We start from the raw sequence: 12,871 nt of genomic DNA on the forward strand, positions 1-12,871 counted from the left end.
GGGCTTCAGGGCGGGCAGCGGGCTGCGGCTGGGGCAGTGCGAGGGAGGGACCCCTCCCGGGAGAAGCGCACGTTTCACTAACAACAGAATGCGCCCCCCTTTCCAAAGGTACCAACCCCGCAACTCACGGGGACGGGGGGGGACCCCCGCAAATCTCCCGCCCCTCCCTTCCAAGGCCCCTCGGTAAAGGTGGGGAGCGTGTGAAATACCGTGGAACATTTGCCTACATCCCTGCATGGGGGAAAGGTAGCGAAATCCCCCCCAGCAACTTCCCACAGGGGGGAGACGAGCCATGGTATAAAATCCATGCCCCCCAGCCCTCCCTGGAGAGGCGGTAATGCTTAGTACTGACCGTCACCCCTCCTAAATCGTAGAGAGAGCAAAATCCTCCAACTATCACTGGGGGAAATAGTAGGACATTGGCTGAGGATAAGGGAGTTGTGTCCCCCTTCCTGCCCTCGCCCTTTAAAAAGTGTGAGGCTCCAGGCGAAGGGCTGAGAAAATACTCCATTGACGCAGGCCTAAGGGTGCCTTTTCCACTCGCTCTACCATCTGGACTTATATGTGCGATTGTGCGTGGACCACATCATACATTACAAATAATAAATGACAGCAGTAGGTCCGTGGGGCTGATCAGCTTTCACCTCCGTAACCTTTGCATCATTGTAACATGATATAAACACTAAAGAAGGGATGACTGGAAACAGTGAGAGTCTGGGGATCTCTCACAATGATGGACAGGGGAGTCTCAGCTACACCCATTTACATGGTACTGAAATAAAATATTCGGTAAACTGCAATTGGCAAGTGAGAATTTCTTTACACCAAGGAGTTCTTGACAAACAGCCTCACCCCATCCCTGTGAAGTAGGATTTTGAAGATGGGGAAGTTGAAGCCGCAGACGCTTTAGTAATGAATGAAAGTTTCTGATGTCCTTGAAACAACTGTGGTTATTGCATGCATTCATTGAACCTCTCTGTACCTCTTCTCCTTCTCGCTAAAAGGGAGCGTACCTCACTCCAGTTTTGTGAGGTTTCATAAACTGATATCAGGCCCTTTGAGATCCTCTGAAATACGTGAACACACAGTTGTGGTATTATCTCGTTTGGTGAGGGGGGGGGGCTTAGTTAAGTACAGTATTGTCTCCAGTGTTACATCAGTGCTAAATAATGTTCTCGTAGTATTTCCCGTCGATGCAGGAGGGAGCTTAGTGAAGTAACAGCGTCTGAGTGGCATCCTAAACAGAGCTGAAAAAGGCGAGAGAGGAAACGAGCCGGGGCGTGGCTAGGCAGCGCAAGGAGCCGGGGCTGGTGTTGGTATACAAAGGAGAGGCGGCACATTGCTGGGTATGTAGGTGCCTCGCCCTTTCCTCCCCCCTTCCCGCCGCATTCCACTCTCAAAAGCAGGGGCAGCAGAGGCAGCTTTCAGACCTACAGCAACGCCGTGAGGGAGCAATATCCGCCTGCCCGGCCGCGATCGCAGCGCTGCCCGCCACAGCCCCACGCTTCCCCTGACTCAGATTGAAGTAGAAGGGGAGCCTGAATTTTTTTCCTCGCGTACCGGTGGCTTTTAAACGACATTTTGGTACTTTTATTTATATTTTTTCTACTTTAAGGATTGTGTTTTTTCCTTTCAAGAACATTTTAAAACTCTCAGTTTAGAAAACGATCTCGTCGGTATTCTGAAGCTATCAGAGGGGAAATCTCCGGTTTTCAGCTTCGCCGAGGTAACGTACTGGGCTTATTGCTCCTATGGTTGTGCGGGCGAGGGGGCTGGGCTCTAAAAACGCCGAGTGGATTATTAGTGCCTTTAGTTAAGGTCAATATTTTGTTTCTGAAACGATATTAAAACCCCCTACGCGGGCTTTTCTGTGTGGGTCAGACTCACGTAAAATCCCGCCACAGATGCTGCTTCCTTCCAAGGTTAAAAAAAAAAAAAAAAAAAAAAAACCAACCCACGCTGCTGGTGCAGTCTTGTGACTGATTTGCATTTTTCCCCCATTTAAACTGCAGGGATCCCATGTCCCTGGAAGGGCGGTGGGGGGTGGGAGTAGAGAGCGGGGAGCGGTATGGTAATGTTGGAGAGGAAGGTTAATCACAAGTGAATGTGATAATCGCACATGGATGTTGCATCAGATTTCTTTTCTGGCATAGGAGGGGTGGACTGGAGGTATTTCTCTTTCAGACATGTAGTACACGTGTGTGTGTGATCAAATATATTTATGCGTGGGGATATTTTATTGTTACTATAACAAATATTTCTTCATTATAGTATACTATGTGGGTACTTCTCTGTTATAAATCTTAATGTGAATATTATAGTTTTTACATTGCAGTATGATTGGTCTCCATGTAAGTTATGTAAATTGGGTGGATTTGATCTTCAGATATAAATGTCTTCCTAGCAGCTGGAGAGTGTGATTTTCATTTCATTCTTTTGCTTTTGTGTGTGCATGAAAGACCATGTCTCAGAAAGTCCAACGTACATACACGCTGGCAGACCCTTTCCTATGCAGATCACATTTCCAGGCGTGTGCTTGGGTGTTGTAGTTGGAGATTTATCTTTGTTCTCCGTTGTAGTCAGTATCTTGTACTTTTCCTCTCCGCCCCTCCTTGGCTGGTACTTTTCCACTCGCCTGGCTGACGATGAATCAGCCCCAGAGCAGCAGCAAGCAGCAGCTCTTCACGTGACCCGCTAGATAGACCACTGCAGTATTGACGTTTCCTTTTTACCTTCACAGGCAAGGCAAGTCCAGCATCCAAGGACAAAAGAGCGAGCTCGGTGAAGACTGCCACCGAGGGGCAGTCATCAGGCCAAATATTCCCTACTTCATCTAATACTGGGAAAAGCTAATTGAATTCCCATCATGAGCAGAGCAGAAGTGAGCAAGTTTAACATCTCTCCAGACGAAGACAGCAGTAGCTATAGTTCCAACAGCAATGACTTCAATTATCCATATCCAACCAAAGCACCTGCGAGGTCAGAGGGATTTTTGCATTGCTCTTAGTTTTGTTTCCATTTGCTAATATTTGTACAGTACTTTATTACACATAATGTACTTCACACCTTTAAAGTACTCATTTAAAATGCCTTGCTAGATCTTAATGTTTTAATTTATTACAAATATAGGAAGTTGAATATCCAAAATTTTATATTTATTTTGCAGATGACAGATTGTGTAGTTCGTTTTTGTTGGATGATCTGCTGGTTTTCTGATCCCCTTTGAAACAGAATAAAAAGCAGGAACAACTGACCTCCTAAAGGCAAAATGTAAAACCTTGTTCATTATAACAATTAAATATAGATTTTTTTTTTTCTTTCTTACAGATCTTGTGTAGACAGGGATCCAGAAAATCAAAATTTTCTGCTTGAATCCAATCTTGGAAAGAAGAAGTATGACATTGAATATGTAAGTATGCACTAATGATGTTTTAAAATTAGCACACTAAACAATTGCTTTACTTTCAAATATTTAACCTTGAAAAGTGGAAAATGTTCATTTAAATTCAAATCTAAAACATGAATTAATTACTGGTTCTCTATTAATTATTAGCTTTTCCTTCCCTTACACAGCATCCAGGTACTACTTCCTTTGGAATGTCAGCATTTAATCTGAGCAATGTTATTATGGGTAGTGGCATCCTTGGACTTTCTTATGCCATGGCAAACACTGGAATTATTCTTTTTGTGTAAGTATGTTTTGGTTAATTTAAAAAAAGGCTCTTCTGCCATGTATCCGTTAATAGACAATATTAGAGGTAGCCAGTGTAGTTGTAACTGTGTTGATCCCAGGATATTGGAGAGACAAGGTAGGTGAGGTAATATCTTTTATTGGACCACCTTTCCATTGGTGAAAGAGACAAGCTTTTGAGCCACACAGACTCTTCTTGAGATCTTTCTTTGAAACAGTTACAAGCCTTGTGGATAGGCAAAAGTAGTAAATGTGATGTAGCTCAACTTTAACTAGGCTTTCATATGATCTCACATGACCTTCTCAGGTGCAAACTAGAGAATTATAGCCTAGGGGGCATGGAATGTGTGGGGGGGGGCGTAGGGAGAAGCTTTAGAAGAGTGGCAGCTGCTGGCTGGGTGTGCCTTACCTTACTGACGGCTGCGCTGCCTTCAGAGCTGGGCGCCCAGCCAGCAGCCACCACTCCCCACTCTGCCTTCCAAGCTGGGCAGCTAGAGAGCGGTGGCTACTGGCCAAGCGCCCAGCTCTCAAAGCAGCACCACTGCCAGCAGCAATGGAAAAGTAAAAGTGGCAGTGTCATACCATGCCACCCTAACTTTTGCATTGCTGCTGGCGGCAGCATTGCCTTCAGAGCTGGGTGCTTGGCCAGCAGCTGCCTGCCGCTTTCCACTCTGCTTTCAGAATTGAGTGGCGGTATATGTACTTGTGGGTGTGCAACTGACTACAGACACAAGCAGGGATGGCGGGGGGGAGTCAAATAAGTTTGAGAACCACTGGGCTAGAGGAACCTATTGCCAGGTGGGTGCACAACTGGTTTAAAAATGTTATTCAGGGAGTTATCAGTGGTTCACAGTCAGGCTGGAAGGGCATATAGAGTGGAGTCCCACACGGATCTGTCCTGAGTCCCGTTCTATTCAATATCTTCATGAATAATTTGGATAAATGAAATGGAGAGTACACTTATAAATTCTGTGGACGATACCAAGCTGGAAGGGTTTACAAGGGCTTTGGAGGATAGGCTTAGAAGTCAAAATGATCTTAACAAACTAGAGAAATGATCTGAAATAAGTTGAAATTCAACAAGGACAAATTGTTCCTTCTTAAGTGGAATACTTTCAATCAGTTGCACACATACAAAATGGGAAATGACGACTGCCTAGGAAGGAGTAATGCAGAAAGGGATTTGGGGGTCATAATGGATTACAAGCTAAACATGAGTGAACAGTATAACAGTGTTCCAGAAAAAGCAAACATCATTCTGGAATGTATTAGCAGAAGTGTTGTAACAAGACATAAGAAGTAATTCTTCTGCACTACTCCACACTGATTAGGCCTCAACTGAAGTATTGTGTCCACTTCTGAGCATCACATTTCAGGAAAGATGTGGACAAATTGGAGAAAGTCCAGAGAAGAGCAACACAGATGATTAAAGGTCTAGAAAACATGACCTGCAAGGGAAAGACTGAAAAAATTGTGTTTTGTTTAGTCTGGAGAAGAGAAGGCTGAGGGGGAACATAACAGTTTTTCCAAGTACATAGGAGATTGATAAATTGTTCTCCTTATCCACTGAGGACAGGACGAGAAGTAATGGGCTTAAATTGCAACAAGGGAGATTTAGGTTAGACATTAGGAAAAGCTTCCTAATTGTCAGATAGTTAAGTAGTGGAACAAATTACCCATGGAGGTTTAGTGCCTGGCATGATTTATTCTTTTTTTTTTTTTTTTTTAATTTTTGGCTAAGAACTTTTATAATTTATATACCCTCTTATTTATACATAATATTAATATTTTTTTAAATTAACAAAGCAGTGCCATACAGTAAAAAATAATAAAGAGGCATTTACATGCCCCTTTTATATCCCAATTCCATGCTCTAAAGAGGTTCTGTAGTGGTTATGATAGCCTACCATGTATTATACTGGTGACATCTCTTAGGAGTTAGTGTAGACAAAAAAGTAAAATAGGTGGGAGGAAGCAAGTTTAAAGTCAGTTACTTGAATAATTCAGCACATTATGCTATAATCCGTTCATTTTTTAAAACACTTATAGCTAGCAATTTAGCAATCATAGGTGCCACAATGGTTTAATTCATTAATTTTTTTCATCTCTAGATTTCTGTATTCAAATGTATTGCTACTGAAATAAGGCTACACTAGTTCACATAACATCACAAAATTAAGTATGATTAGTAGTCTAGATGCAAGAGAGCCCAGGTTGCAGTTGCTAAGATGTTACTGAGAGTGCATGGCTCACAGGATTAATAACAGTATAAAAAGCTTTTACTGTCTAGCTGATTGGTTCACATCTGGCCCAGGCTGGTAGTGACTTGACATTTTTAACATGATAATTATTAGGTGGTTTATATGAACTGAGCTGGTGGTGTCAGTTCAGTTCCTACTGGACAAGTGTTCTCATAGTGTGTGCTTGGTGGTTTCAGCATAGAAGCCAGGAAGTAAATGAGCATGCAAACTAAACCAGGGGTTCTTACAATAATTTTTTTTTGGTGTCCTCCGATTGTGGCCACCAACTGTTGCTGGTGGCCTCTCTGAAATTTTTTTCTTAAATTACTTGAAAAACAAATAAATATGCACATATACATGTCCAAATCATAGTAATTTATTTATATAGGGTTGTGGGGAGGAGGTTGTTTGTTTTTTTTAGCAGACTCAATAATAAATGTGCATTTTGTCTCTCCTTTACTGGACCTAAATGGAATAGAAACACAAATAAGGTGCTTTGATGATGTTTGTTTTGTTTGTTTGTTTGTTTTGCCTTTTGGTTGCTTTTGTTTGTTTTTTTGTTTTGATTTGCTAGCTAGAAAGTCCGCTTCAGTGAGAAGTGATATTAGTTAATATTCCTTTTCACAGCAGTACACTTTCTAGCTAGCTGGGAGAAAGTGAAAAGTGATATAAATAAACAAACATACAAATACCACTTTTCACAGCAGACTTACTGGCAAGCTGGGGGACAATTTAAGCCCTGGATGGGGAGGTGGTAGGGAAAATTGGTGGAGGAGGCAGGGGGGGCCCAAAACTCTGCAGCTGGGGATCAGAGCTGGAGGACACAGTGTGGGCCAGGAGCAATGGAGGGGTAGTTAGCCCAGGGCCAGAGCCCGAAGCCCTGCTGCAGATGGGGGACAGAGCCCGACGTCACGCAGCTGGAGCCTGCAGTTCGCCGCCCAGAGCTGAAACTGGAAGCCCAAGTCCCACCACCCCTGAGAAGATGGGGAACTTACCCAGCTGCCTGCTCCTCTGGCATTTGCAGCTCCGGAGGGTGGGGGGCAGAGCCAAACCCCTGCTGGTGGTACCAGGGGAGGGGATGCTGATTTGTTGCTTTGCCTTGCCGAGCCCCACCCCTCAGTCACCACCCAGGAGGCTGTGGCTTCAAGAAAATCTCCTGGTGGCTGCATTTGAGAAACACTGGACTAAACTACCTTGTCACTCTGATAAAGTGGCCATTCTAAGTTAAATCTGAGGTAGTATAGATAATAGATATCTATTTCAACATTTTCTGTAGTACCAAACACTATAATCTGTAAGCTCTTTCCAGTACTGTTTCTAGCTGGTGAACAAATTAGAGAAGTCCAGTTATAAGTGCAACACTTAATGATTACCTTTCACAATCATGAAAATGTATTTGTATATGATTTGCGGTGTATTCTGCAATATATTTTGATGGAGCTGTGTGGAGATTCTTGTATTACTTGTCAACAATATGCCTGATTGAAGCTCGTGTCCCTACATCTTTTACTTTGACAAGCACTAAAACCCATACAGAAAATGAAAAGAACAACCTTGGAATGAGGAGTCATTAAACTGAGCTTCACATTTTTGAGCAGCTATAGTCTCTGGAGACTGTTCTTCTAAAGCAGAATGCTTGTATTGGTGTAGGAAGGGACAGGTTTTTTTTTTTATTTACTACAGCTTTGTGACACTGGTGTTCAACTGCAAAGAACAGTGCAGCTGCTGAAGGGTGTATTTGTTGTGATTCATTGAGAATTTTTAGCGGTTACAAAGAAGCATTTCAATAAAGGATAGGTAGTTCTAATAGAAGCTATAAGAAAATAAGACAACTTCTGGGAGCCATTAACAGTCTGTTTAATCACAGGTGAAACCACAGTAAATGTTGAGCAAAGGAAACTGACCTGCATTCAGATCATTTCAATGTATATGAATTTTAAAACACACCGTACTGAGTCACAAGCTCTTAACATTTTCTAGTTGTCAGTCCATATTTTACCAGTCAATTAACTGTCTTTGTATCTTGCTTTACACAAAAACATCACATACAGCTGAAAGGTGACTTGTTTCAGACTTTAGCAGATTTTCTCACCTAGTCACAAATTACATCAGTCACAAGTCTAGTGTTTCAGAGATGAACTAGCTGTGATGTAATTACCTAAGAATGTGAGGAAAAAGTAAAAATAAAAAAACAGCTGTTAGTGATACAAAATAATGTTCTTTGATACTTTTGTTAAAATAATGTGTTTATTGGGTCAATCAAAAATATATTGGGTCTGATTCTCATTTATACTTACACCTCTCTACACCACTCTAATAGTGTAAAGGGGCCTTACGTCAACTTTAAGTATTATTTAATCCCATTTCAGCAGTATCTAGTATAAATGAGAATTGGGTCTGTTGACAAAATAATAATGTAAATAGGTAGCTGTACCTTCCAGTGTGGATTTAAGTATGGTGTCCTTTCATAAACAAGCACTGATTGATTCAGACTTTCTCAGCTAGCATTGGAATTTACACTTATTTTTCTTAATTCTTTCATTTCACTGTTTTGATATTGGTTCTTATGTTCTATCTTGAATCCTTCCTGTTCAAATAGTACACTTAATTAATATGGCTAAACTAAATAAATTAAGGCTGTCTAAAAGTTTTTTGCTTTTTTTTCCCCTCCCCTCCTAGGATTCTCTTGGTGGTTGTGACAATATTCTCTTTATATTCAGTTCATCTTCTCCTAAAGACTGCCAATGAAGGAGGTATGGTAAATTCTTCTTCTTGTACAAATAGTTATTACTAACTTCATATTATCTTTCCTTTGTAAAATACACATTTTCAATTGATTTATTTTGTATGTTTGTAGGGTCTCTGTTATATGAACAGCTAGGAATGAAGGCATTTGGTTTGGCTGGAAAAATTGCAGCGTCCGGATCAATTACAATGCAGAACATTGGAGGTGAGGATTTTGAAAAATATGTACTGTAGATTGTAATGTTAAATAGTAAATACTCCCTCTCCATTCTCAGACTTTTTCACATATGTTTTTATTAATTGTGTCAAGTAAAGTTATGAAATAAGTTTTGTGACTCTTATGTCATTTTCCATCATCTATATTTGTAATGATTTATAATGTTGTTCATCTACAGCTATGTCAAGCTACCTCTACATAGTGAAATATGAGTTGCCATTGGTCATCAAGTCATTTATGAACATTGAAGAGAACACAGGGTAGGTGATAGAACTCCTCCTCATCAGAGAAACTAATAGTAGAAACAAAAATGGGCAACATATATTTTATATGAAGACTTCCTTTGGTATATCTTAGTGTAGCTTCTTAATCAGAGATAAGGTGGTGGTAAGATCCAGTAAGCTTTTTTTTCTACCCCTTGGGTGGTCCATTTGACATGGATCTAGCCTCTACTGGTAAAGATGTTAGCAAAATAACTGTTTTCTATAATACAATGGAATACATATATGTAAATAATCTCCAATAAGTGCTAATGGATGTGCTGGTCAACATATTGTTCAATAATGAAATTAAGTTAAATAGGGTCATAGTTGTTACCTCTAATGTATTTTAGGAACCTTAGACTGATAAGATGGTTTTCAAACTTTAACATTGTGGGAAGTATTCTTACTCTAAGAGTAAGCTGCATTTCTACAGTGATTCTAGTTAATACTTGCTTAAGGACAAATATTCAGTAAGTCTGTGGCAATATTAAAAACACCAACTCATTGATTACAGTGCATGTAGTGATTTAAGATATACAGCATACATCCAAACTGTCCATCCACATTATCCATTAATCCACACAGAAATTCCATAACTTCTTGACTTTGAGACTCATGATTTCCTTCACATGGGCTATCACCAGCAATAATATGCATCCTGATGCAAAGCTCTGAACACCTTTGATATCTGACTCTTTTTTTTTTTTTTAAACATTTTCTTGTTAAAAGACAAGTTGCAATACATTAACTTTATCTTACAGATGTCTAAATCACACTAATTTGAGAATTTAGAGTGTATTTTTTTAAAAGTTTCAAACAAAGTAACTGAAGAAATGTGTCCAAATTCTTCTCTCATTTGCATTGGTATGAATCCAGAGTGACTCTGTTAAAATTAATTCAGATTTACACCAGTTTTCAGAATTTAGCCCTTAATGTTCAAACCAGTAAAGTCTTTAAGATAGAGTATTTGTTCAGCAAGGCTTCTTTGCTCATCCAAATAATATTACATCTGGTTTAAAAATATCTCCTGTTATGGATCAGCTAGTACTATTTCCAGTATTAACAGTGGGATAAAGGCTACACTGTTACATGAATTGTCTTAGGAATATAGGATTTGAATAGAAGTCCAGTGTCTTACCACAGTTGAATACCCATGACCAGTTTTGCCCTGTTACTTCATTGCACTGAAGTTAAAAATCTGCTTTACGCTGGTCTGAGAACTGAATTTGTTCCCCAGTGTTTCAGAGGAAGATGCTCCCAATATACCTGACAAATGATTCACTGCTTTCGCCTATGGAAAGAAAAAAGAAACACAAGAGGGGATTCAGGGGAAGAAAATCTCTGAAATTTCCCTTGTGGTGATATTTTTTCAATTTTGATGGGCCAGATTTGCCCCTGTGGAACAGAATGAAATCTTCCCTGTGTCCCAGGTGATAGGCAGAAGGCCAGGGCCAGTCATGCAGAGGCCTTGTGGTTCTGCTGCAGCTCTGGCACTCTCCCTGGCTTTCCCCCAGCTCCCTGGCGGCATACAGTAGAGCCACATTACCAGAGATTTCCCCTAGCCCTTCAAAGCCTCTCTTAAAGGGTGATCTCCATCCCAAATGGGGCATGGTGAGAAAGATAATACAGCCTCAGGGTTGGGGCCTGGGGAGCAACAAAGAGACAAAGGCCCAGATTCACAAAGATACTTAGGCAGCTACCTCTCATTAGGATTCAGGGACATAAGTACCTTTGTGAATTTGAGCAATATGCATTTTTATTTCCACCAGCCTCTTTATTCACCTGACCAATACGTTGTCTGTCTCCTGTCTCTTTCCCTTCCTCCCCTCAACGACCAAGTGTATGCCTATCCTAGCAGAAAACACTGAGAGAAAGGGATATTGCAGAAGGGGAGATGATGGGAGTATCGCCTTAACATAGATCTAGGAGGCATGGTCGTTCTTCTCTTCCTTCCCCCTGCCCACTCGTGGTGTGATGATCCTTTGTGACTTAGATATTATCCTTAAGAGTGCAGTTCAAATAGTACATCTGAATGCTAGAATTTTCAGCATGTAAACCTATTTCTCCCATTTATCAGGTTAAAAAATATATTTGAAATACATCTTGAAATGGCAGTATCTTCAATAGCCCCTTTAATACATTGTTTTGTGAAATTTAGCATAAAATAGTTTTATTCTTGGTATTGTTACAGGATATTTTATCTCTTACTTACAAACAATAGCAGGTTATAGAAACAAATATATGTAAGGACTAAACTCTAGGCACCATTGTTGTAAAATGCTTTGATTACTTATATAAATTTAACTTTTTTTCTTACAGAGAATGGTATCTTAATGGTGACTATTTGGTTGTGCTGGTGTCTATAGTGTTCATTCTTCCTTTGTCACTGCTGAAAAATTTAGGTAAGCAACTATTCATTTAAAGTAAATGTGGAAACAAAGTGTTGATTTTGCTGTTAACAAGTGGAAGGCCCAAATATGGGAGCTACCTCCACATTACTGATCTCTTGCCAGGTGGATGCTGTGCAAATGATCTCAGTCCCTGAGGAGAAGAACAGCATGTCTCTTTTTTTAAGAAATAAATGAGGGCTACAGAGTGTTTGTAGAGTGTAAGAGGAAAAGAAAGTGGGTGAGGACAGGATGGGAAGTCTGCAGTTCCACTGCCTTTGACTGTGATCTTGTCAGACCTCTGTTTATACAGGATTTGGCCTGGTCAGTGTACGTGTTCGGCACGTTTGAGGAAAGCACATGATGCTCATGATTCAGTTGGTGGAATACTTTCTCTGAATCAATATGGAGTGAATACCCCACATGGTGGTTGACTCAATAACCCACCCTATGTTGTGGAGGACTGTGGAACTGAAAGTGGCATTTTTTCAGATAAAATACAGGACCAATTTCTGCTCCCACTGAAGACTGTATCAAAATTCCCATTGACTTCATTGGAAACAGGATTAGATCTATTAACTGAAGCTCCTGACCACTTGTGGTCATCAGTTACCACATGGCACTCTTCCAAGAGTGGGGATGTTATCTCTTGTGTCCTGGCCAAATTTCATTTTGGGTAACTAAATTTTCCCTGCAGTTTAAATTGGAAGTAATGGATTTTGTTGTTCTTTGTTTTTGGTTTGTTTGTTTGGGATCCTAAACTGTTGTGTTGTATGGCTGCCTAGTTCCTTAGCAGAAGTGGCTGTACTTCAGTGATCCATATAGGCTTTTTTTAAAGAAAATGGAAGATGATGGGTTGGTTTGAGTGAATAAACCTATAGGAGATCCTCAGGGCTTATTTTCACAGTGGGCTGATGTGATTTCTAATGAGTACTAATGTGCTCTGCATTCATTAGGCCATGTGCATACTTCTGGTGCACACCGGCAGGGTGTACACAGACCAATTTAATGCACAGCACATTAATGTACTTCAGAAATCATACCCCCATAGAGCCCTAATGACTGAGGGCTTGTCTTCACTGCACCAGTTAGCATACTTGAATTGCTCCACTTACTTGAATAAGCCCTGGTCTAAATGTAAAAATTAGATTGACCCAGCCATGTTGCTCAGGGCTGTGAAAAATTTTGCACCCTGAGCACCATAGTTAGTCAACTTAACCCCGCAATGTAGATGCATCTAGGTCGACAGAAGAATTTTTCCATTGACCTAGTTACCACCTCCTGGAGAGATGGATTAATTACATCACTGGACAAATCCCTACGATTAA

The 12,871-nt window shown here is 40.6% G+C and overlaps 1 protein-coding gene across 3 annotated transcripts in view; it reads left to right on the top strand.

The window, feature by feature from the left end:
* Positions 1 to 1,093: 1,093 nt before the first annotated feature.
* The window catches only part of SLC38A2 (solute carrier family 38 member 2), a 20,782-nt gene continuing 9,004 nt past the window's right edge, over positions 1,094 to 12,871 (top strand). The window contains exons 1-8 of one of the 3 annotated variants that reach the window (XM_073327988.2): positions 1,094 to 1,726; positions 2,741 to 2,979; positions 3,328 to 3,409; positions 3,574 to 3,689; positions 8,611 to 8,684; positions 8,789 to 8,881; positions 9,072 to 9,153; positions 11,476 to 11,558. In XM_073327988.2, the coding sequence (XP_073184089.1) occupies positions 2,867 to 2,979; positions 3,328 to 3,409; positions 3,574 to 3,689; positions 8,611 to 8,684; positions 8,789 to 8,881; positions 9,072 to 9,153; positions 11,476 to 11,558 (643 nt within the window). In that variant the 5' untranslated portion in view covers positions 1,094 to 1,726; positions 2,741 to 2,866. Of the gene's footprint in view, positions 1,727 to 2,051; positions 2,170 to 2,740; positions 2,980 to 3,327; positions 3,410 to 3,573; positions 3,690 to 8,610; positions 8,685 to 8,788; positions 8,882 to 9,071; positions 9,154 to 11,475; positions 11,559 to 12,871 lie in introns of those variants that run through there. The other 2 variants (XM_073327990.2, XM_073327991.2) reach the window with 2 other exon arrangements.

Source organism: Lepidochelys kempii, chromosome 1, assembly GCF_965140285.1.
Source record: "Lepidochelys kempii isolate rLepKem1 chromosome 1, rLepKem1.hap1, whole genome shotgun sequence".
In the NCBI taxonomy this organism is placed as follows: Eukaryota; Metazoa; Chordata; order Testudines; family Cheloniidae; genus Lepidochelys; species Lepidochelys kempii.